This window comes from Haematobia irritans, chromosome 3 (genome assembly GCF_050003625.1).
Source record: "Haematobia irritans isolate KBUSLIRL chromosome 3, ASM5000362v1, whole genome shotgun sequence".
NCBI lineage: Eukaryota > Metazoa > Arthropoda > Insecta > Diptera > Muscidae > Haematobia > Haematobia irritans.
The window spans coordinates 107,474,164-107,499,543 of record NC_134399.1 but is presented as its reverse complement, the minus strand read 5'-3'; the positions used below and the strand labels follow the sequence as shown (position 1 = coordinate 107,499,543).

Sequence of the window (25,380 nt, the reverse complement as noted above, 5' to 3'; positions counted from 1 at the left end):
AATTGTAAGTCTAAGTTGACTCGTACCTTTGTTTTTACATTTGGTAGAGTGAGTGTCCACGGAGCATTCTTTTTAGTACTCTAAGTACTTTTCGGACCACTAATTTGAAACTGGAACTTTATCAAAGCGTACACCACTTGATGCACCATAGTATTTATGACGCTCCACTTATACAAAAGTTGTAAGAGACATTACCGAGTCGGTTTCACATATCTTCCATTTTTCAAAATATATTAAACGTGATAGCTATTAAAGTTGCCATCAGTGTATTCAATATAACTGCTACACAGGAACAGAAATTGATTGAAATTGATAAGAAAGCATTTTCTTATTTAAAAGCATTTCTAAGTAACAACGATTAAATCGATTTTAAACCTCTTCAAATGATGGGTGTTGTAACTATTTTTGAAACAATTGTAATTGATATAAAACTGTGAATAGTGTAGAAAGTAATTAGTTCAAGTTTATTTTCATAGGGGAGTGGACGCACACACGATAGGGAACGATGAAACTTATGATTATAACAATATCATTGGTTTTTTGCCTTGTGGCAATTGTTGTAAGTGATCGTCAATAAGTGAAATATTTCGATGGATTGTTCCAAATCTAAATCTATTCGTTTAGGTCAATGTCAACTCGAAACCAATTGAACTGATCGCCATCGACAGTAATGACATTCGGATATCCAACAATGACGTACATGGACTTTTTTTCAATGAAACACAAAAGTTATGGCCAACTACAGAAGGTTCCGTTGTAACCGAAACTACCGGAGGGCCCGTTGCAACAGAAACAACCGAGAACCCCAATGTAACCCTCACTACTGAAGGCCCCGTTGTAACCGAAACTACTGAAAGACCCGTTGCAACTGACACTACCGAAGCTCCAACAGACTCCACTGAAGGATCCGTTGTAACAGAAACTACTGAAGGTCCTGTAACTACTGAAGCTCCAACTGAATCCACTGAAGGACCTGTTGTGACTGAAACAACCGAAGGACCCATTGTAACCGAAACTACCGAAGGACCTGTTGCAACTGAATCCACTGAAGGTCCTACTGTGACCGAAACTACCGAAGGACCCGTTGTAACTGAAACTACCGAAGCTCCAACTGAATCCACTGAAAATCCTGTTGTGACCGAAACTACCGAAGGACCCGTTGCAACTCAATCCACTGAAGGTCCTGTTGTGACCGAAACTACCGAAGGACCCGTTGCAACTGAATCCACTGAAGGTCCTGTTGTGACCGAAACTACCGAAGGACCCGTTGTAACTGAAACTACTGAAGCTCCAACTGAATCCACTGAAGGGCCCGTTGTAACCGAAACTACCGGAGGACCCGTTGCAACTGAATCCACTGAAGGTCCTGTTGTGACCGAAACTACCGAAGGACCCGTTGTAACTGAAACTACTGAAGCTCCAACCGAATCCACTGAAGGACCCATTGTAACCGAAACTACCGAAGGACCCGTTGCAACTGAATCCACTGAAGGTCCTATTGTGACCGAATCTACCGAAGGACCCGTTGTAACTGAAACAACTGAAGCTCCAACTGAATCCACTGAAAGTCCTGTTGTGACTGAAACTACCGAAGGGCCAGTTGTAACTGAAACTACTGAAGGTCCAACAGAATCCACTGAAGAGCCCGCTGTATCCGAAACTACCGAAGGGCCCGTTGCAACTGAATCCACTGAAGTTCCTGTTGTGACCGAAACTACCGAAGGACCCGTTGTAACTGAAACTACTGAAGCTCCAATTGAATCCACTGAAGGGCCCGTTGTAACCGAAACTACCGAAGGACCCGTTGTAACTGAAACTACCGAAGCTCCAACAGAATCCACTGAAAGACCAGTTGTAACCGAAACTACCGAAGGACCCGTTGCAACTGAATCCACTGAAGGTCCTGTTGTGACCGAAACTACCGAAGGACCCGTAATAACTGAAACTACTGAAGCTCCGACTGAATCCACTGAAAGTCCTGTTGTAACCGAAACTACCGAAGGACCCGTTGTAACTGAAACTACTGAAGCTCCAACTGAATCCACCGAAGGACCCGTTGTAACAGAATCTACCGAAGGGCCCGTTGTAACCGAAACTACTGAAGGTCCTGTAACTACTGAAGTTCCAAATGAATCCACTGAAGGACCTGTTGTGACCGAAACTACCGAAGAACCCGTTGTTACTGAAACTACTGAAGCTCCAACTGAATCCACTGAAGGGCCCGTTGTAACTGAAACTACCGAAGGACCCGTTGTAACTGAATCCACTGAAGGTCCTGTTGTGACCGAAACTACCGAAGGACCCGTAATAACTGAAACTACTGAAGCTCCGACTGAATCCACTGAAAGTCCTGTTGTAACCGAAACTACCGAAGGACCCGTTGTAACTGAAAGTACTGAAGCTCCAACTGAATCCACCGAAGGACCCGTTGTAACAGAATCTACCGAAGGGCCCGTTGTAACCGAAACTACTGAAGATCCTGTAACTACTGAAGTTCCAACTGCATCCACTGAAAGTCCTGTTGTGACCGAAACTACCGAAGGACCCGTTGTAACTGAAACTACTGAAGCTCCAACTGATTCCACTGAAAGTCCTGTTGTGACCGAAACTACCGAAGGACCCGTTGTAACTGAAACTACTGAAGCTCCAACTGAATCCACTGAAAGTCCTGTTGTGACCGAAACTACCGAAGGACCCATTGCAACTGAATCCACTGAAGGTCCTGTTGTAACCGAAACTACTGAAGGACCCGTTGTAACTGAAACTACTGAAAATCCAACTGAATCCACTGAACGTCCTGTTGTAACCGAAACTACCGAAGGACCCGTTGCAACTGAATCCACTGAAGATCCTGTTGTAACCGAAACTACCGAAGGACCCGTTGTAACTGAAACTACTGAAGCTCCAACTGAATCCACTGAAAGTCCTGTTGTGACCGAAACTACCGAAGGACCCGTTGCAACTGAATCCACTGAAGGTCCTGTTGTAACCGAAACTACCGAAGGACCCGTAATAACTGAAACTACTGAAGCTCCGACTGAATCCACTGAAAGTCCTGTTGTAACCGAAACTACCGAAGGACCCGTTGTAACTGAAACTACCGAAGGACCCGTTGTAACCGAAACTACTGAAGGTCCTGTAACTACTGAAGTTCCAAATGAATCCACTGAAGGGCCTGTTGTGACCGAAACTACCGAAGGTCCCGTTGTAACTGATACTACTGAAGCTCCAACTGAATCCACTGAAAGTCCTGTTGTGACTGAAACTACCGAAGGACCCGTTGTAACTGAAACTACTGAAGCTCCAACTGATTCCACTGAAAGTCCTGTTGTGACCGAAACTACCGAAGGACCCGTTGTAACCGAAACTACCGAAGGACCCGTTGCAACTGAATCCACTGAAGGTCCAGTTGTGACCGAAACTACCGATGCACCCGTTGTAACTGAAACTACTGAAGCTCCAACTGAATCCACTGAAAGTCCTGTTGTAACCGAAACTACCGAAGGACCCGTTGCATCTGAATCCACTGAAGGTCCTGTTGTAACCGAAACTACTGAAACTCCAACTGAATCCACTGAACGTCCTGTTGTAACCGAAACTACCGAAGGACCCGTTGTAACTGGGACTAGTGAAGCTCCAACTGAATCCACAGAAGGACCCGTTGTAACAGTATCTACCGAAGGGCCCGTTGTAACCGAAACTACTGAAGGTCCTGTAACTACTGCAGCTCCAACTGAATCCACTGAAAGTCCTGTTGTAACCGAAACTACCGAAGGACCCGTTGCAACTGAATCCACTGAAAGTCCTGTTGTGACCGAAACTACCGAAGGACCCGTTGTAACTGAAACTCCAACCGAATCCACTGAAAGTCCTGTTGTAACCGAAACTACCGAAGGGCCCGTTGTAACTGAGACTACTGAAGCTCCAACAGATTCCACCGAAGGACCCGTTGTAACAGAATCTACCGAAGGGCCCGTTGTAACCGAAACTACTGAAGGTCCTGTAACTACTGAAGTTCCAAATGAATCCACTGAAGGGCCTGTTGTGACCGAAACTACCGAAGGACCCGTTGTAACTGAAACTACTGAAGATCCAACTGAATCCACTGAAGGTCCTGTTGTGACCGAAACTACCGAAGGACCCGTTGTAACTGAAACTACTGAAGCTCCAACCGAATCCACTGAAGGACCCATTGTAACCGAAACTACCGAAGGACCCGTTGCAACTGAATCCACTGAAGGTCCTATTGTGACCGAATCTACCGAAGGACCTGTTGTAACTGAAACTACTGAAGCTCCAACTGATTCCACTGAAAGCCCTGTTGTGACCGAAACTACCGAAGGACCCGTTGTAACTGAAACTACTGAAGCTCCAACTGAATCCACCGAAGAACCCGTTGTAACCGAAACTACCGAAAGTCCTGTTGTGACCGAAACTACCGAGGGACCGGTCGTAACCGAAACTACCGAAGGTCCTGTTGTGACCGAAACTACCGAAGGACCCGTTGTAACTGAAAATACTGAAGCGTCAACTGAATCCACTGAAAGTCCTGTTGTGACCGAAACTACCGAAGGACCCGTTGTAACCGAAACTACCGAAGGACCCGTTGCAACTGAATCCACTGAAGGTCCAGTTGTGACCGAAACTACCGATGCACCCGTTGTAACTGAAACTACTGAAGCTCCAACTGAATCCACTGAAGGTCCTGTTGTGACCGAAACTACCGAAGGGCCAGTTGTAACTGAAACTACTGAAGCTCCAACTGAACAGAAAGTACTGAGGGTCCTGTTGTGACCTTAATGCAGAAATTACAAAAGTTACTGCTGAAACTCCAGTTCTAAAAGAAACTTCAGCAACTACAGTAGTATTGAAAGACTTAGAATGTGAATTGTATTAGTTTGATTTCTTAAACATGTGCCGACAATGAAAGGAATCCTCTTTAAAAAAATATATTTTAATATAAGTATAATAAAATAAGTATAATGATATTATTGCTAAATGAGAATATAAGAGTTAAAATGTAAAGTCAAAAATTATACGATAATTGATAAAATGGATCATTTGCATATATAGAATCATTTGGTCTATTTCACAGATTGATGATGGCAAAACATTTTCAGCAGTACTCGTATTTGAACACAGCCATTGGCGGAGCGGATATTTGTCTGTGGGTTTCATATATGTATATAATTTTCGACCTTTTATAGTTAATTTTGCAAAACTACACAAAAATTGTTCAAGCCAAAGAAACTTTTTTATATTGAAAAAAAAACTAAAACATAATAATTGTCCACGTAAAACAGAGTTAAATTGGCTTTAGTGCCCTGGTGGGTTCACTTTTTTGAGAGTTGTAGTTTTCCCTAAAGAAGGGTATTAAGTTGGAGTTTAGCAGCTACACAGAAAAAAAGTGTCTCGTAAATTTAAGAAGATTTTTACAATAATTTATTACAAGAATTTTCCAGAATTTTAGTTAATTTTTCGTATCTTAAACGAAAATTAACTACTCGAAGGGAAATTTTACAAATTCTAAGTAGCAATCGTTTAGTTCATGGCCTACAAAATACGATGGAAATTTCCTTAAAAAAATTTTTAACTGGTAGTTAAAAATTCGTTTGTCATGCTATAAAACTACTTGTGAAATGTAAAGTATTTTCTAAATAATAAGTGCAATTTACTACAAGATTTTTTTGTATGAGAAAATATTTTTTTACGAAAAATGAACTTGAAAGTGGATAGCAATTTCTTGCTGACAATTCCTATAGTTAATAATTGTTGGTAAAAAATTACACAATGAAATATTTTTAGTTCACATGTAATTAAATTTATAGATATTTTCGTCAAAAATGGGAGATAACATTTCATGAAAATTTTGCAAATTTTAAGTTAAACGTTTCATCGTTCATAAACTGGTGTGCCTTTACGAATATTATTCTTAGAGTAAATTGTCAGCAGATGCGATGAACTAATGCATAGTACAGAGATCTTTATCGGCATAGTGGAATGTGATTAATGTAAAGATGATGTTACTTGAGTTTTGTTGTGTATACATGAGTGTGGGGTTGTTTTTATTTTTGTCCATTTAGTGGTTTGTGTGTGTGTGTTTGTTATTCGCGGATGGTTTATTTGGCTGGATGAGGTGTTGTTTTCAATAAAGGCACATGTATTTTTGTTGTTGTATGAATGTTTTGGCTTTGCTTGGTTTTGTTTGGCATGCTTGAGTTGTATAGTTGGCGTTGGCGTGGGCTGTTGCATCTTTTTAGCAAGTATGTAACAAGGGAATATAAAGGCATGGAATATTTTGGATTTTTGAGACATATATTGGTGTTTGTTTATTAAACCTTTTAAATGAAAATTATTAATATTTTATCGGTAGTTTAGAAAAAAGTTATTAAGAATATTTAGGAAAATATGTTGAAATTGAAAGTGTATTGAAATTTTTATTATTCTATTTAAAAAAAATAATATTCAATTCCAGATGAATTTGGAAAATGTTTGTTATATCTCAGCGTATAGTTTATTCATAAATTGGTAAGTATTTTTATACCCTGCTCCACACTGTGGAACAGGGTATTATAAGTTAGTGCATATGTTTGCAACACCCAGAAGGAGACGAGATAGACACATGGTGTCTTTGGCAAAAATGCTCAGGGTGGGTTCCTGAGTCGATATAGCGATGTCCGTCTGTCCGTCTGTCCGTGAACACATTTTGTAATCAAAGTCTAGGTCGCAGTTTTAGTCCAATCGACTTCAAATTTGGCACAAGTATGTGTTTTGGCTCAGAATAGATCCCTATTGATTTTGGAAGAAATCGGTTCAGATTTAGATATAACTCCCATATATATATTTCGCCCGATATGGACTTATATGGCCACAGAAGCCAGAGTTTTGCCTTAATTTGCTTAAAATTTTGCACAAGAAGAACAATTAGTACTATAGTCAAGTGTGCCAAATTTTATTGAAATCGGTTCAGATTAAGATATAGCTCCCATATATATCTTTCGCCCGATATGCACTAATATGGACCCAGCAGCCAGAGTTTTATACGGATTTACTTGAAATTTTGTATTGGCATAACACTTGGTCGTATAGTCAAGTGTGCAAAATTTGATTGAAATCGGTTCAGATTTAGATATAGCTCCCATATATATCTTTCGCCCGATATGGACTTATATGGCCCCAGAAGCCAGTTTTTTGGCCGAATTTGGTTGAAATTTTGCACTAGGAGTACAATTAGTAGTATAGTCAAGTGTGCAAAATTTGATTGAAATCGGTTCAGATTTAGATATAGCTCCCATATATATCTTTCGCCCGATATGGACTAATATGGTCCTAAAAGCTAGAGTTTTGACCCAATTTGGTTGAAATTTTGCACAGGGAGTAGATTTAGCATTCTAGCTATGCGTGCCAAATTTGATTGAAATCGGTTCAGATTTATATATAGCTCCCATATATAGCTTTCGCCCGATTTACACTCATATGACCACAGAGGCCAATTTTTGCTCCGATTTAGTTGAAATTTTGCACAAGGAGTAGATTTAGCATTGTAGCTATGTGTGCCAAATTTGGTTGAAATCGATTCAGATTTAGATATAGCTCCCATATATATCTTTCGCCCGATATGCACTTATATGGACCCAGAAGCCAGAGTTTTATCGTTTTTTATAGCTTGAAATTTTGCACAAGGAGCACAATTGGTAGTATAGTCATGTGTGCCAAAGTTGATTGAAATCGGTTCAGATTTAGATATAGCTTCCATATATATTTTTCGCCCGATATGGACTTATATGGCCCCAGAAGCCCGAGTTTTGCCCAATTTGGTTGAAATTTTGCACAGGGAGTAGATTTAGCATTCTAGCCATGCGTGCCAAATTTGATTGAAATCGGTTCAGATTTATATATAGCTCCCATATATAGCTTTCGCCCGATTTACACTCATATGACCACAGAGGCCAATTTTTTGCTCCGATTTAGTTGAAATTTTACACATGGGTTAGAATTAGCATTGTAGCTATGCCTGCCAAATTTGGTTGAAATCGGTTAAGATTTAGATATAGCTCCCATATATATGTTTTTCTGATTTCGACAAAAATGGTCAAAATACCAACATTTTCCTTGTAAAATCGCCACTGCTTAGTCGAAAAGTTGTAAAACTGACTCTAATTTTCCTAAACTTGTAATACATATATCGAGCGATAAATCATAAATAAACTTTTGCGAAGTTTCCTTAAAATTGCTTCAGATTTAAATGTTTCCCATATTTTTTTTTACTAAAATTGTGTTTCACTCTAGTGCATTAGCCAACTTAAATTTTGAGTCTATAGATTTTGTAAAAGTCTATCAAATTCTGTCCAAATCGAGTGATATTTAAATGTATGTATTTGGGATAAACCTTTATATATAGCCCCCAATACATTTGACGGATGTGATATGGTATCGAAAATTTAGATCTACAAAGTGGTGCAGGGTATAATATAGTCGGCACCGCCCGACTTTAGACTTTCCTTACTTGTTTTAATATGACTTTCTTTTAAAAAGAATATTTTTTATGTATATTATTATTTGTTAATTATTTTTTTTAGAAAACCAGTTTAATGTTTTCTTTGTTGTAAAAACAATATTTAATTTCAGAGCAACTCCAGATGGATTCGAACAAATTTAAAAAATAGAGAATTGGTAAGTTTTCTTTTAAAAATTGGCTTTCTTTCAACTAGAATATTTACGTTTTTATGACCTTTTTATAATCAAAATTTCATGTTTTTAATACCTTATTTTAGTATTTCTTTAATCAAATTTTTTGGAAGCCAATGTAATATTTTTAATGTAAAAACAAATATTTAATTTCAGAATAACCCCTTAAACATTTGGACAAATTGTTAGTACTCCTTTGCCTGTAATTTAATAGTGAATTGGTAAGGATTCTTTAACTTTCTTTTAGCCCTGGACAGTCATCCTTATTTTTTGTACATTAACGTCAGACTTTGTCATTTTGACTACGGCTCATTTCAAGACGCTAAAATTTTCATCGTGAGCGAAAAAGTGAACCAAACTTGATTTTATTTTCTTATTCAATTTGGTTTTAAGTAGTATAAAACAAAAATTCATAAAACGGTCGAATTAGTATAACTTAAGTTCACCATTTCCCAATAGACTAAAAAGCATTTTAAATCGAAAATTAAATTACGTGTCGTCATTTTGACGAATGATGACTGTCTAGGGTTATCAAGAATATTTGGTTTTTTATGCTTATTATTATTTTTTTCATTAGATTTTTTGAAACTTATTTAATTTTATTTAATGTAAAAAATAAATATTTAATTTCAGAGTAACCCAAATAAATTTGGACAACTTTTTATATTTCCCCTCAGCGTACAATTTAATAGAGAATTGGTAAGTTTTATATTAAAACTCTGGCTTTCTTTCAACTAGAATATTTATTTTTATTATATCCTTCACATCGATAACAACACAGTTTTATGAGTTTATGTAGAATACTTCATTATTTCTCTAATTGTTTCAGGTACAAATGTTATGAGATACGTTTTCCAAAGAAAAGTTGAATTTCTTACACCATTTGATAAAATGCCCCCAAATATGGTAAGTTACAAGCTAAAATGAAGAATTAAAAATTATATTTCATTACATGGTGTTAATTTTTAACAATTTTCATTATTGTTTCCATTTTTTTCCAGCAAGATATGTGAAAAACTTACCTACGATGAATAAAAAAAGGATAAGTCAAAATGTCCAAACAGCGGGTTCAAATGAACTACTCTCTGTTCCACGTGGTCATCATTTTCATTCACAAAAAACATTGTATTAAAAACTTTCGTCATAAGTTTTTATAATAAAGTACTTTTGCTTAAAGAAAGTTTAATTTTAATGTATGAAAATTTTCATAATAGTAAAACGGTTTGTTGTTCCTTTAATTATTTAATTTCTCTGTACTGTGGAATGTGGAACTGTTAACCAATTTTTATTATCGGGTTTCCCACAAAATAAGCAAGTAAACCAAAATAATACTGACTTTTTAACTTGGTAGAGGTATATAAATCTTATGGTGTTGTAAAAATGAACTAAACTACAATGTTATAGATGAACTAAAATTTAAGAAAATTATAAACTAGACAAGTTGAAAAAAATCTTAAGGGCTAAATAATGGTCAATATTACTACAGTTTAGTTCATTTTGCAATGGAAAAGGGTTCACTGTTTTTTCAGTGTAGGAAGAACAATTTTGGTTAAATTTAGAATGTTTTTAGAAATTTTTAACTATATGTTACAGTATTTGAGGATTTTAAATGGTATCGGAAATTTTCGTATACAATGTGGTGAGAGGTATAATATAGTCGGATCCGTCCGACTTTAAGCTTTACTTACAAGAGAATTAAGCCGACCCATTTTTATCGGCGGCGACTAACACTCAATTTTTGTCAACGTCGGCGGCGGATAATTATACATTATAAAATCAAATGGAGGTTAAGGAAAGTTAAAAAATATTGTTTAAAAAAATACTTTAATTATAATGGCCGAACATTCTGCCTAAATACGGCCGAATCTTATGTACACTCCACCTTGCATTGCGTTCAAAGTTCTACTAAAAACTTTCATCCAAAATCGAATTCTTGGGTTGTGGAAACAGTTATCCATCACAAGGTATATTAAACCTTCTTAACATTGGCTTGTAGATTATACGTTACTCCATAGATTAGAAAGGCAGCGTTTGTGTCAAACATATCCAAGATATTGGCCACACTATAAGTTATGCTAGAAAACATAATCGATACTGCAGCTTGTTAATGGGATCGATAATACATTTATTGATATTTTACTTACCTCCGACAATTCTTATCGTTCGGTCACACTGTAAGATTCATAAAAACACAGACATTCCGAAAAACTTATATCCTGGACGGCCCATAAAAGAGGATTTTGATCGAAATTCTCATAAATGTCAGTAGATTTTCAATAGGGAAATATCAGCTGGCTTGTATAGGATTTCAACAAAACATCTATAAAGATCCCATATTAAAATGCTTAAAACCAGAGAATGAAGCCACCGATATCCGTCCGTATAACCTTATAGTCTGAATGGCTCATTATGCGCCGTTCATACTACAGTTTATATGTACGAAATGTCTGTGTGACCAAATGCTAAGAAAAATTGTGTGCAATTAGTTACAAATCGGTAAATGCGTCATCGATCATAGTAATAAGCTGTAGTATCGATTATTTCATCGATCGCGAATTATGGTGTAACCAACATCTCTCATATTTTGTCCAATAAATCAAGTACGTTCTAACAAGTGGGAAAGCGCCATAAAATATGCGAACCAATTGCAAATACAACTCTGCTAAGTTCAGTGCTACCAACCAGACATTAATCAGCTGCCACATTCTACAAGACTATACAAATATTGTTGTCTCTTTCGCACAAGTGTTGCCACTGTGTAAAATGTAAATAAAACAATTCAATTTTATGGTATGTAGACAAACTAATATCTTAAAAAGATTACACCATTCCAAATAATGTATTCCCTTATAGAGAAAACTGATATTTTCGTAACTTTAAAAAAAATTATAAAGCTCTAAATCAATATTTTACTTTATCGCTATTTCATACCACCTGGCAACACGAAGAAAAACAAACAAATCTATACATTTATCTGTACTCTTCACTCTTGTTCATGAACATTGCAAAGGTTCATTCTGAAGTCTTTCGTTGTCGTGAACGGACATTCGGTGCGCTTAAAAAAATAGTGTAAAAAGTTTCTAACATAAACATCTTTGACAAATCAATTTTGATTACAGGTAAGTGGTTTTTGGTGCATTTGTTTTTAGCCTACAAAAAAATTCTTCAAATTGGAAGTATATTTTTACGAGTATTTTGCAATTCATATTGGAGTTGTTGTAATGGAAACTAATGAATGAAATGAGGCAACGTTTTCAGCATCAGTGGGGAAAAAAATTGTGCCAGACAAAATATACTGCTACCATTTCTTTGCAGACAGACTGAAAAAATCAAAATGGCGTCTACCAATGCAGAAAATACTGGAACACCATATTCCTTTATTTTTCAATAGTGCGCAATTAGAAAACCCATATTTTTAAGAGGGAAACATTGATATAGTGAGAAAAATTTCGAGATGACAAATTCGTTGGAAGAACATTTTTATATATATTCCTTCGAATTGAATTATTATAAACTTTACAAAATCTCCAAATTTTCAAGTGTCTCAACAAATGTGTTTTGTGTATCTTCTTTTTTTCACTTCTCTGTGTTTGGCTAGTCGCGAAATTGTTCATGGCTCGTGATTGCGCGAGTATATGTATCTGGTTGTGTGCGCGCGGCTTTAAATGTGTGTGTATCCCATTGTAATTGGGGAATGTTTTTTGGCGGTTGATGGCTGTGTATGCGATATAATCGATTTTTTTTTCATTCCTGGCTATTGAAACTTTACGCCATGCTAGATTTGCGCGCGGGAAAATTACTCACGTTTTATGTTTTGTTGTTATCTTAAGTTCTCGTCATTTTTGTTATTTCATAAAACTAATTGATTTTTTTATGCATCAGCTGTTCATTCATCATGTATGCGTTTTGATTAGGCGGAAAGTTATAATGTTGGGAGCCACTATGGTGCAATAGATTGGACGAAGAAAGGGAGACAAGGATCAACACAGGATTCCGACAAAACATTAATAAATGTTCAACCATTGTCAAATAATAAATCAGTAATGCGACTGAGATACTTTCCTTCCTCCCGTCTTCATCATGTAATAAGACAATATATTAATGATATTTTCCTTCGAGTTTCCCAAGAAACGAGCCGTGATCCAATAATGGGGTTTATATTTGATTTGAATTAGTCCACATGTGCCTATTAACTGTAATTTTATAGAAACATACTTCAAATTGTAAACTGCTTCGACCGAACACCAAAAAGTTTTTCAGCGGTGGATTATCCCACCTCAGTAATGCTGGTGACATTGCTGAGGGTTTCAAAGCTTCTCTAAGTGGTTTCACTGCAATGTGGAACGCCGTTCGGGCTCGGCGATAAAAATGAGGTCCCTTGTCATTGAGCTTAACATGGAATCGGGCAGCACTCAGTGATAAGAGAGAAGTTCACCAATTTGGTATCACAATGGACTGAATAGTCTAAGTGAGCCTGATACATCGGGCTGCCACCTAACCTCAAAGATTATAGAAGAGGAAGATGGGAGATTGGCTACTGAGCACATCAAACCATTTACCACATTAGTTTAATACTCGAACCAAACGCGTATACGACAAGTATTGACATAGCATTAAAATGCAAATAAAAAGAAATTAAGAGCACGAAATAAATTTCCATAAAGGGGAAAATGTAATGTTGTTTGTTGTTGTCTAAAATTTAACATTGTTTCATTAAGAAAATTACATTTTTCATTTAAAAAATAAAAACTAAAGGATTACAAACATGTATTAAACTAATCTATTAAATGCAACATTTGGTATGACGCAAGCCAATCTCCCATCTTCCTCAAATCTATAATATTTGCCTAACCTAACCTAAACAATTGTTAGAAATGTAAGCATCGATTCGACCATGGACAACAACCCGTAGGTACACACAAAAAAAAATTTTCTGATTCAATCACGAAATTAATTGATCCAATTAATTTTTTAATTGAAATGTCTTCAATCACGAAAATGATAGTATCAATCACAGTTTTAATTGGGCATAGAAAAAATTCTTGATTAAAAAATTAATTGATGTCATTAGCAATTTTCAATTAATTTTTTAATTGATTCAATTAAAAATTTAATTGATTTTAAATGCAAACCCCAATTAATTTTTTATTTAAAAAGGTAACTATTTTCAATTACTTTCTGAATTGGCTTAGAGTTTTTATTTGGATTAAGAAATGTTCATCACTTTTTTTAACTGACTTAGTCTTCTGAATTTGATTAAAATGTTAATTCTATCAATTAATTTTTTAATTAAAAATTTTAAAATTTTCAATCATTGACTTAATTAACCTAATGTTTCTACCTTGATTAAAAAGTTAATTGTATCAATTAATTTATTAATTGAAAAAACATTCAACTTCAATTAACTTTTTAATTGGAAATATTTTGGTGATATTTTTTTTCTGTGTATATGCACTCCATTGTTTTACCACAGTTGGTGAAATTCGATTTCGATCAATGGCAGGGACATCTTTTTATAGCCAAGTCCGAATTACGTTTCTCATTACGGTGAGATAAGCTTTCATAAATATCACTCGTATATCGCAGCTTACAAAAAACTTGGGCGGACGTTCTAACTATTGCATTACCGTGGCTCCCCAGCTTGGTAGTTGCTGCCCTCTACGAAAATCAATTATTTCCTATTGCGGTCGCTTTATTAAGTTGGCTCTAAACCCATTTGTTAATGGGTGTGGAATTTATATCTCAGATATTCAGACAATATTTTCTGTGTAGCTTCAGATTTTAGAATAACATTGTTGCCATACTGCCCTGGTCGGTCACATCTCCTATACGGTTCTCTTGATAAAGGCGAGTATATCCTTTAAATTACAGTCCCCTACCTCAGTAATATCCTGAAAGTATCTTATTTCTTCTAAAAGATAATGCCGGACACTGGCACAGAAAAATGGTAAGTTTTCTGTAGCCTCCGGGTCAAGGCACTATCTACAAATATCATCGGCCATTAAGCCAATCCTTACCATATGCTTCCCAAGTGTATTGTGTCCCGTTATGATGCCTATCAAGGGCCTCAAATCCTCTATTCGTCGCCATTAGAAATCCTGAGTTCCTATAACTCTTGTCGTTCCATATCAGCTTGGTCTGCTCGCAACCCACAGAGGAGGTCCATCGTTCCTTCCACAGATCATCTTATTTAGCATTGACCCTGTAAGTATATAAACATAGCTGGGGAAAAACGTCCGTGACGATGTTATCCATGCCGCGTGTACCTTTCTTAGCCAGTACACCTGCCTCCTCATTGCTCCTTTATTCCATAAAGTCCAGGTACCCAGCACAGAGTTATATTATGCTGTTCAGCGAGAACTCTGAGTTCTCTGCGACAGCGGCTGACTACCTTCGACGTTATTCGCATTATTCAAGGCCTTGATTGCTGCCTGATGAGCATGTCTATCTCAATATAGAAAATACAATAAATGTAAGGAATTCGCACTACAGACAGCAACTCTTACAGTTAACATGCGTATAAAAACGTATTATTAAGTAAATATATTAATTGAGAATGTTAGTAGTTTCTCTCAAAAATACTTCATTACAAAAATGTATAAATATGGATATAATTGGCCCTTAAATGCGCACTGTACCTTTTTAAGAAACAACCAGAAAAAAATTCGTACGTCTTAAAATGTTTATCGAATTATTATGAAATCAAGTTTGTTATATTTAAAACATCATAGCGCTTCTTCTTAAAATATGTTTTTCCGGAAAATTTAAAAATTAAATTTTGAAAATTTCAACACGCTCTAAATTGGAAGATAAATAATATCAGATACGAAAGTAATGTTGGTATAAAAAAAATGTCTAGAGTATTACAAATTGTTTAGAGATTCCAACTTTGTTCTAGAAGACATTGCAAAAAAAAAAAAAAGCAAAATGTTTTAAACCTTCCTATGGAATCGAATCTTACTATATCTAATTCTTCACTGACTGTACTTATTACTGTTGCCTATCATAAAACAATGTTAAGCATTGCAAATGGACTATAGGTACAGGATGTATGTATTCATGATTCATTAACAGTTTATAGGTTCGAATAGAGTATTAAAAAGGAAAATTTATTTGAACCCTATTTGCTTTAAGAAGTTTTTTTTTTCACAACTGACCTCTTTCTTTTTCGGCGGACAAAATAAAGAATATTTGTCCCACAAATGTATTTTTACCTTTATTGCAACCAATGCCCTTCCTCCCTCTTTGCTTACGGCTTATGATACTCGTTGAATGTTTGTATTCGTCAAATGTATTTTGTGCGCCAAGACATATCTTTACTTTTTGCCGCATGTTCTTAATGTATGTACATAGCTATTGTATATAACAAGCAGTATGGGGTACGATATATATCTTAAATGCATTATTTGAGGATGTAGCGATAGATTTATTTCCATAGTGATACATGATGCTTCATTATGCGTCAATTCAATAAGAAATTTCCAAGAACACAGCATGAATCAACTTACAAAACTATACTCATTAAATGATACTGAAAATTGTCACTTATTATATAAATTCGTTCACTTAATATTGTGTAGATATATGCACAAGGATGAAATAGTACAGTTGTATAACGATTAGGGTATTTGCCAGATAAATAGGACTATTCCACGAACGCCAAATATTTGCAACAAACCAAGATTTTTTCAACCTTTATAATGAGCTAAGCCATTCATCCCCCTCTTTTGTGTTTCTATTTCTTCATTATTTGTTTTCAATTGTATTGTGTAGGACATTGTTACCTCTACATACGTTTTGAATTGTATTGCTCTAATTGTTTTTATACATGTTGTCCAGGGGTTGCTTACTACCAATTGACTTCATGCTTACTCAATACAGTGTGTATACGATTTCTAATAAAGTTAGCCCCAGCAAACCATAAGATAATATACAAAGTCATTTTTGTGAATTTGTAATCCATTATTTTGTACTAAAAATTCCATTGCCAAACTTCCGTGGCTAAAGCATACCTATTGAAAATTAATATTCGAAAACGATTGCAGGATAATATTTCAGACTTGGTATCCCAAATATATTTAGATTTAGGGTGTAATGCTGAAACCAATCAAAAATATATGGTGATAAAATTTTTCAAAATAGCTTCTTTTTATGATTTCAAAAACTATTTTAAAAAATAATAACATTCTATGTTAAAAATTCCAGGTTAAAAATTCTACTTTCCAAAAAAAATTTTAACCAAAACCTCGACTACTTTACATGTACCAAATTCTTTAAAATTCTTATCGAGTACAACATGGCCTTCAATGCGCACCATAGAGGAAGACAACATTTTACCAATTTTTAGGAAAAACTATAGCTATTGCATATTGAAGAAATTAAAACGTAGTACAAAATTTTATCGTATTACTCTTATGTTTAAACCGATTTTATTCAAAGTTGACAGAAAGCAAGAGAGAACACTGCCTTAACATTTAATAAGAAAAATTGTCTAAAATCGCATATAGTACAGGCACATTTCTATTAACACTTAAGTATTATTCAATAAATTTGAGTTATGCAAAAATTTATTTTTGATACATTTGGTTGACTTTAATGACAGACCACCTTTCAAATAGAAGGCATCAGTTGACTTGGAATTAATAAGCAATGATTTTATATTCCACACCCTCTCCCACTCATCGTACAAAAAATCTATAAACTAACATCGGAAGGCGCATATGTTTACTCACTTCCATGTACATAAGTAATTATGTACATAAATAAATATGCCTTTTTGCCGCCAAATTTCCCGCTAAAATGATGTTTTGTTGTTTTACCATTATGTGTGACGTATGTCATGGCCACAAGATGTTTTTACATTCTTCTTATTTTCTAAAAACAATAAACAGCTGTATTACTAAGATGTCCTTTTTGTGAAAATGTGGCTCTATTTTGCCCTACAAAGCATAGGTACATACGGGTATTAAGGCAATAACCATGTATTGTATAATCCCGGAAAATAGGTACAGCTGTAAAATCAAACAAAAACAAAAAGAAAGGTAGAATCCATAGTATCTAGGCATATTATAACTATGTAGATATTGCTTTCTCTTTCTAACCTGTTGGATGATACGTCCAAATATAGAGACAACAGTCAACTTTCGTAAATTGGTAAAAATGCAAGTAACATTGGAAGCATCGAAATATGACATCAGTTAGCTACAAGCATTCTAAGAGAACGAACGTAATCGTAAAACGAATCTCGTGTAACACGAACGAATTTCACAATAACTCTTAATTATTTTTGTTAAAAATTTCTGTTATTAAATATAGTGTAAGCTTGTTATATAAATAACGTGTTTTATTATTATTTAATTGTGTTTTTCTTACAGTTTTAACTTGTTGACATGGCCCGTACCAAGCAGACAGCCCGTAAATCTACCGGAGGAAAAGCTCCCCGTAAACAATTGGCCACCAAAGCCGCCCGTAAATCAGCACCTTCTACCGGTGGTGTTAAGAAACCCCATCGTTATCGCCCCGGTACCGTGGCCTTGCGTGAAATTCGTCGTTACCAAAAGTCGACTGAATTGCTCATCCGCAAATTGCCGTTCCAACGATTAGTTCGTGAAATTGCACAGGATTTCAAAACTGATTTGCGTTTCCAATCGGCTGCTATCGGTGCCCTTCAGGTTAGTATACAATTGTTTATTTGCGTTATTTAACAGTATAATTTATTAAAGGTGTCTTGAACTTTTAATATTTTGTAAAATTCAACATATTTTTAATTCAACATATTTATTTTAAATAGTAGTCAATTGAAACAATTCTAATGAATCACTCCTTTCACCATCTCCTATGCTTTATGTTTGGAAGCATTTATTTCCAATACTTCTCAATTTAATCTTGTGATATTAGGGTATATGGAGAACCCGGAACGTAAAACACAGGACTAATTTTTATGTTTTATTTCTTTAAGTCCTTTATTTTTTCTTTTTAAATATAGAAAAACTTCATTTAAAGATAAAAACTTTAGATTAAATTCCATGGAATGACAACAACAAATATTTTTCAGTAGTGCCTTAAATCCCTTTATATTGTTGAGATTTTCTGTGTACCAGGGGACCTTTTTTGAGGTGAACATAAAAAGTCCACACACATTGATTAGAGAATATAAAGTGTGACTATTAGTTCGAGAAATCAGCTATACATGCATATAGAAAAAACATGAATATCAAAAATTTCAAATTTCTTGGTACCATCCACAGAGATAGGGATCATTGATAACTCTATCCCTTAATATTAAAATTTACGGAATTCCATATTTTTAAAGTCAGTTTTTTAGCTTTGATTATAAAGCACAAATCGTACCGATGGTCATAAATTTAGGGCCAGCCTCCAATAATGAAGGTATCCTATAATGAATGGTACATATGTATTTCGTCCATAAAAAGAAATATTAGACGGTACATTTGAGACCGACTTATATTTCGCCATTTTTTATTTAGTGAGTTTCTATATAGTTCCCGAGATATTCTCTGTAAGCATACAACTAGCCAATTTTCCCGATTTGAATCTTCGGTCGGGGCATTTTAGCGTTTCAACTTGTTTGTCCTATTTGGCCTAAAGTTCACAGCAATGATTTAGGAAATATTTGATCTTCTACCACACCGAATTCAGCCACATGTAGAAAATAAAAAAATCGATGAGTTCAATTTAATAGTAATTTTAATTTCTTAAAAGCTAGATATAAGATGAATAGAACAATACATATAGAATACCATTCGGATCAAGCACTATCAAGCAGCGTTGCCAGAATGGTTTCACCAAAAACCGCTAGATTTGTCCAAAAAAACAAGCCAAAAAACTAAAAAATGTTAAAAAAAATAGCTATAAAAAAGCTAAATTTTTTTTGTATCAAAAGTCACATTTTTGATTGAAATTTAACAAACTTAAAGGCTTTATTTCACTTAAAATGCATATCATTTTAGTTGCATTCATTTTATTTCCATTTCTGTGAGACTGTAAGAAAATCTAAGTCATATTAGCTCTGTTGGCGTACTCAATACATTTTGATTACTATCACAAATTTTTACTGGAAGTCCTTCATTTATATTTCCTAGTAAAAACTCTTTTCCCGGTAAACTTGCAATTATCAGCTGGTTAATAATCAACAAATCCAATGTCACATAGAACTGCATTAGAAAATATCAATATATTTCGTTTTAACTGAATTAGTGATAAATTCGTGAACGTGTACACTTCTCCTAATATTACCCAAGAGAATAAAACCCATTCTGTCTTGCAAGTTTATACTGAATAACTTTTATTCGAAAATTTCCCATACAAACCTATTGTTGTCCAATTTTCGTAAATGTAAATCCATTCCATTCATAAATAGCAGATTTTTTTGATCCTATCACTACGAATTTTTTTATTGCATTTTTTGATGTTAAAAAATAATACCACATTCAAAACCGAAACATGTACAGTCCAGGCGTGTATAGATTGGTATCTGGCGTTTTCTTTTCAATGGCTCTATTGACCATATTCCTTAATCTATATCTGTCCATAAAGCTCGAAGAATAATTGTATAATTAGATATAATGCATTTGGACGTCAATTGCCTGTTTCGGTATCAGGCTAACATGAAATATAAATTCAAAACTTTATTTCCTTAATTATTTCTATGTTCGGTTCCAAAGATTTTGTACACTAATGATTTTAGTATTGATTCAGAGCCAAATTTGAATTTATTCGTTTTTTTCAGCTTTTTCTTCATGAGCTATCACAGTGCTTTAAATACGTGCTAACGACAACTTAAATTTCTAAATTCAGACTCGACTTTAAGTAGAAATTATTCTGTATATACGTTTTTAAAATAAAATGTTGAAAAACCTCTTCTATTTTTGAACGCTATTTTGGTTTGTGGTCAAGATACAAAAACTCCACAAGTTTAAAGACTATTTAATTAATTTTAAGAATTTTTTAGAATTGACCCTAGCCTTCTTTCAAGAAAAGATACCAATTTTTAAGTTGAATCACTTAACTATAAGGACAAAACGATTTTATCGGCTTTTGGACAAGGGAAACAGTTTATATAAGAGAAATTCACAAATGCTATTATAACCAAAATTCGCGTTAGTATTTTAAAGACATGACATCTTTGGCCTCACGACAATATTTTTTCAGTGTACAAAGCAATTCACATCTACTATTTTAATTTGGTAATATAATAACTTTAGAATACGTATTATAATAACATAAAAAGGATAAACGAGTCAAATGCTATTATTCCTAATAATTTACTGACAGTTTATATAAGGAATTTGCATGGTAATAGTAGATTTAAAGTTTACAATAACTTTTATGAATACGAGGAAACAACTTTACAACAAGGTGTATTTGCTGCAAAAATGTCCGCATAATGGCTGGAATAATTATTAAGGCTTCAATTGAGCTTTGAAATATGCGGAAAACCTTATTCTGGCAGCAATACTTAGATAAAAACGAAGTTTTATCCATATTTCAATAGGAACACGTCGAAAATAAAAAAGCCAAAAATAGCTAAAAGGGTCATGAAAAAAGCCTGAAAAAAAAGCTAAAAGCTAAATGCATTTTTTCCCGCTAAACGTCTTCAAAAAAAGCCAAATCTAGCGGGAAAAAAGCTAAATTGGCATCGCTGCTATCAAGTCGTAGGAAGAAAAAAGTGTCCTTATTTCTTCTACGAAAAAACTAGTTTTTACTGGAAATATTTTAGTTTCGCAGACATGTTCAGAATTTCGCACTCAAATACGAAAACGAACGAAGATACCTTTAAGCGAAATAAATAATTTTTCGGTCATTAGCATTGTAATATTAATTTAATATTTTCCCATTATGAGAACTTTCTGTTTTCTTTCGTAGACGTGTGCACGTGGCAGTGAAAATTTTCGTGACTCACGCTGATGGCAACGGCGTGAGTGTGCGTGATTAACAAACCAAATGTCGTGCGTGTGTCACGAAAATAATTTCTTCGTGAGTGCGTGAATAACGAATTTCGGAAAAATACGCTCACGTAAATTGAATTCGTTTACAATTTTAGTGACACTTAATATGTTAAGAGTTTAATAACGATCTCGATTTTAATCATGCACAGGTTTCAGACACGTCCCTGAGGTAAATTATTCATAAAATTATTCGTGAGTCACGACATTTTCACCGAAACCAAAACTTTTTACTGTGGTGAAAAACAATTACTAATTTTGTGTACTCATTTCTTTAACAAATAAAACTACATTTTGTTCGTTTTGAACAAAATGTAGTAACAAGTTTCGGTTTCGAAACTTTTTACTAGTAAAAATGCTAGTAAAAAGTTTCGGTTTCGAACAGGCCCTGAGTACAAATTTTCTTTTCGTGAGTGTGCCCAAACAATATCATGCGTGAGTAAGATGTTTCCGTCGTGAGTGTGCGTGACTAAAATATTACTCACGTGTTCTTACTTTTGTATTCGTTGTCACCATGATCTTTGTAGGAATAAATTTACCTTTTCTTTTATGAGTGCTAAGCACAGACTGAGAGTATAGTCTATTATTGAAATATGCTTTTGCAGGATCTCGTTGTCTAGTATTAAATCCAACCATTGTACTCTACTGTTTCCCCAACATACAAAAAAAATGTATATTCAAAATAATTCCAATCTAATGATTATTATCGTTCTTATATTTGCAGGAAGCCTCCGAAGCTTATTTGGTAGGTTTGTTTGAAGATACAAACTTGTGCGCTATTCACGCCAAGCGTGTCACTATTATGCCTAAAGATATCCAATTGGCCCGCCGTATTCGTGGTGAACGTGCTTAAGCAGTATCTGCCGCCAACACTATCGGGGCCGACTACTTCTGCCGTCGCAACATTATTTTTAAAATATCAATGCTAGCTAAAAACAGCTGCACTTACAAAATAAAATTTACATTTCTTTTTATACATTTTAATTATTATCTCTCTTAAATCTTATCATTTATAATAATAATATAACTATATGCAAAACTTAAAAAAAAAACAAATATTTTATTAATGAGAATCGAAGAATTCCCAAATAACATCTTATGGAATTTTTCTGAATTTAGATTAACAAAGATATTCAAACCACAAATACAAGATCATACACGTTTATTCAATATAATAAGAATATTAATTAATATTGACAAGAGAAAAACAAAACATCAAAATAATAATTAATATCTATAAGAAAATCCCAGCAACAAATAATCCGTAAATACATATAAATATTATATATACAATTTATATATGTAAGTAACTAATGCAAAAATCTTAAGAAACTCCCATTTATATAAATACATCTATATATATACAAATGATCATTTGATTGATTTATTATTATTAAACATTTACTAGCTATGTAAGATTTGATGATTATATAAAATGGAAAAAATAACACCTTGGTTAAAAAAAAGAAAATGGTTCGATCCAATAGCAAAAGGATCCGATCTCTAGACCTTCCATAAATATTCAAATAAAAACAATGACAACACCTTACAACTCATATATTCTTTGGGAAAGCATCAAAGGTAGATCTTTAAAAGAATCGTGCGCACTAGCCGATGGATAAAACAAAACAAAAATGACTGGACCTCTTGGGTTATTGGAAAATTGAGCACACCCAGGGGGCAAAACAAAACTGGGGATTTCTTTCGATCGTCTCAAGGAATATAATAGTTTTGTATTTCATATATGTGAATGGTGATACTAAAACTGTAAATTATTTTGAGTCTTTCTCCCCACCTATGGCTTGAAAAGCGCAAAAATTTGGGGAAAAAGATTTTGTGTTGCCATCAATTTCCACTTTTAAGAGGTCATACAGAACTTCTTTTCATTACATCTTACCCCCTTTTAAAGGAGAAAATATAAAAATGTACATGGAAGAAGGGAACCAGAACAATTATAATATACAGAGCAAATATAATTAGCAAACAATATGCATCAATGTTAGATTTGAAGTGAATTTAGAAAATTCAAAATATAAATTTTAAGTAGCTGTATTAACATAAGGTTCAGAATAGTTTATAAGTTTTATCCCCCTCGTTGGAAAATGTAACAAGCACCATTTGATCTGGCTGGACTGCACTTCACCAATTCTCGTAATACCATCAAACATCGAGAGAATATTGCCCCATAGCTGAAGGAGTCGCGTTAAAAATAGTAGAGAATATAAAATCCAATCCTTGGTCATAGTGCGGCAGCAGCGTGTTGATTGCAGTCGAGACAGACGAAATTCCAACATCTTTGGTGTTTACCACAACTTACCTATTTATTCATTATTTCGCAATATAGTTTCCCCAATAGAGAAATATTACCATACTTGCAAATTTTTATTTTTCCATTCATTTTTTTTATATCAATAGTAACTTATTTTTTATTATCTCATCATTATTATTATTATAATACAAAATGTCAAGGCATAAATATTAATTTTAAGATTATTTTCTTTAAATTCATTTAAAATATATTTTATTAAGATTATTTTCTCACTCCCTTAAGACACCATAAAACAAAATTTGTTTCTGAATTTACTTTTAAATAATTTCATTATATTTCAAAGCAAAAGGAAAAAACATAAAAATTACAGAAACAATGATTATTATCATTAAAATTTCTGGGTTTTCATTTGAAGATCCAGCCAAAAAGAACGTTTTTTTATTTGCGTTGTTTGTCTTTGGTAAGAGAAAGTTTGGTCAATTGTCACAAACTCTAAAAAAAATCATTGAAATTTTAATTAACGTCGTATGTAAACAGCAAATTCCCTAAATACTTTGCACGTTCTTGCCTAAATATTGTGAATGAGAATGGACCCTGTATATGTTTTAATAGCGGATTTATTACAGACGGATTAAAATTGCGATTTCCTTCAAGGAGTAAAGTTGGGCGAACGAATTAACCATCTTCGACACACTTCTGAGCAGAAGAAACCTCTAATTAAAATAAACTGAAACCTCTCAAACTTGGACACTCTTACAAGCTCTTACATTCCTCTCAAAAGTGGTCAGCTGTCGTGAGACTTTTGCTATAATATCACATTAAAATTAACTTGTCATATGTGGACACCTCCCAAATGTGGATAAAATTGAGGCCACCGTTGCTGTGCTGTGCCCATATGAGAGGTTTCACTGTACGTAATTGCAACATGATACAAATGAGTTAATTCTTTTGTCGAATTTTATTTATTTTTATTAAAAAAAATATATATATTTTCTATATGTTAGAAAAAATCCTTTTTTTAAGAAAAAATAAATTGGAATTAAAAACTTTTGTAATTGTGGTCTAGAGCTCGACCGTCTAGAGTGGATATTTTTGGCCGATACCGGAAACGATGTTCGGTAATATAGTAATTGAATAAATTTCGATAGCTTTAATTTTTTTTATTGAAAAGAAATACGTAAAATATTTTTTATTCTACTCTTGCAGTACCTTAGGACTTTCAACATTCAAAATCCAATAGTTTGCCATCAAATTGACAATACAGAAATTTTATTTAGATTTTTTTATTAAAAAAAAAAATAAAAATTGCGGTGTCTGAAGAATTAAAATCAAGAGATCGATCTATATGGGGGGTATATAAAAATGTGAATCGATATGCCTCATATTACTTATGTGGCACTGTTGCCACTCGTACCAAAATGTGAAGAAAATTTTTTCAAAAATCTACAACATTTAAAA

General features: G+C 34.1%; 2 protein-coding genes and 1 long non-coding RNA gene across 5 annotated transcripts; all 3 read left to right on the top strand.

The window, feature by feature from the left end:
- The first annotated feature begins 405 nt into the window (after positions 1-405).
- On the top strand, positions 406-5,075 carry LOC142228786 (uncharacterized). 2 transcript variants are annotated; one of them, XM_075299299.1, is made up of 3 exons: positions 406-559; positions 625-2,392; positions 2,774-5,075. In XM_075299299.1, the coding sequence occupies exons 1-3, from the start codon at positions 506-508 to the stop codon at positions 4,792-4,794; spliced, it is 3,843 nt and encodes a 1,280-aa protein (XP_075155414.1). In that variant the 5' UTR covers positions 406-505; the 3' UTR covers positions 4,795-5,075. The 2 variants fall into 2 exon arrangements, with proteins under 2 accessions (XP_075155414.1, XP_075155413.1); XM_075299298.1 differs by having other exon boundaries at positions 625-5,075.
- Positions 5,076-8,586: 3,511 nt separating this feature from the next.
- On the top strand, positions 8,587-9,390 carry LOC142229167 (uncharacterized). The gene is made up of 3 exons (XR_012720346.1): positions 8,587-8,673; positions 8,845-8,909; positions 9,322-9,390. It is a non-coding gene; the product is annotated as an uncharacterized LOC142229167 (long non-coding RNA).
- A 2,260-nt stretch (positions 9,391-11,650) lies between these two features.
- LOC142232315 (histone H3.3A) lies at positions 11,651-23,205 on the top strand. 2 transcript variants are annotated; one of them, XM_075303066.1, is made up of 3 exons: positions 11,651-11,807; positions 18,063-18,359; positions 22,378-23,205. In XM_075303066.1, exons 2-3 carry the CDS (start codon positions 18,078-18,080, stop codon positions 22,504-22,506), a joined length of 411 nt encoding a protein of 136 aa, XP_075159181.1. In that variant the 5' UTR covers positions 11,651-11,807; positions 18,063-18,077; the 3' UTR covers positions 22,507-23,205. The 2 variants fall into 2 exon arrangements, with proteins under 2 accessions (XP_075159181.1, XP_075159182.1); XM_075303067.1 differs by lacking the exon at positions 11,651-11,807 and adding an exon at positions 17,870-18,004.
- The last annotated feature ends 2,175 nt before the right edge of the window (positions 23,206-25,380 follow it).

Bases quoted from the DNA above. Each gene is read 5' to 3' on its own strand.
- LOC142228786 (XM_075299298.1), top strand. From the start codon at position 506: ATGAAACTTATGATTATAACAATATCATTGGTTTTTTGCCTTGTGGCA. The intron at 560-624 runs GTAAGTGATCGT...CTATTCGTTTAG, and splicing joins TTTGCCTTGTGGCAATTGTT to GTCAATGTCAACTCGAAACC.
- LOC142232315 (XM_075303066.1), top strand. From the start codon at position 18,078: ATGGCCCGTACCAAGCAGACAGCCCGTAAATCTACCGGAGGAAAAGCT. The intron at 18,360-22,377 runs GTTAGTATACAA...TTATATTTGCAG, and splicing joins CTGCTATCGGTGCCCTTCAG to GAAGCCTCCGAAGCTTATTT.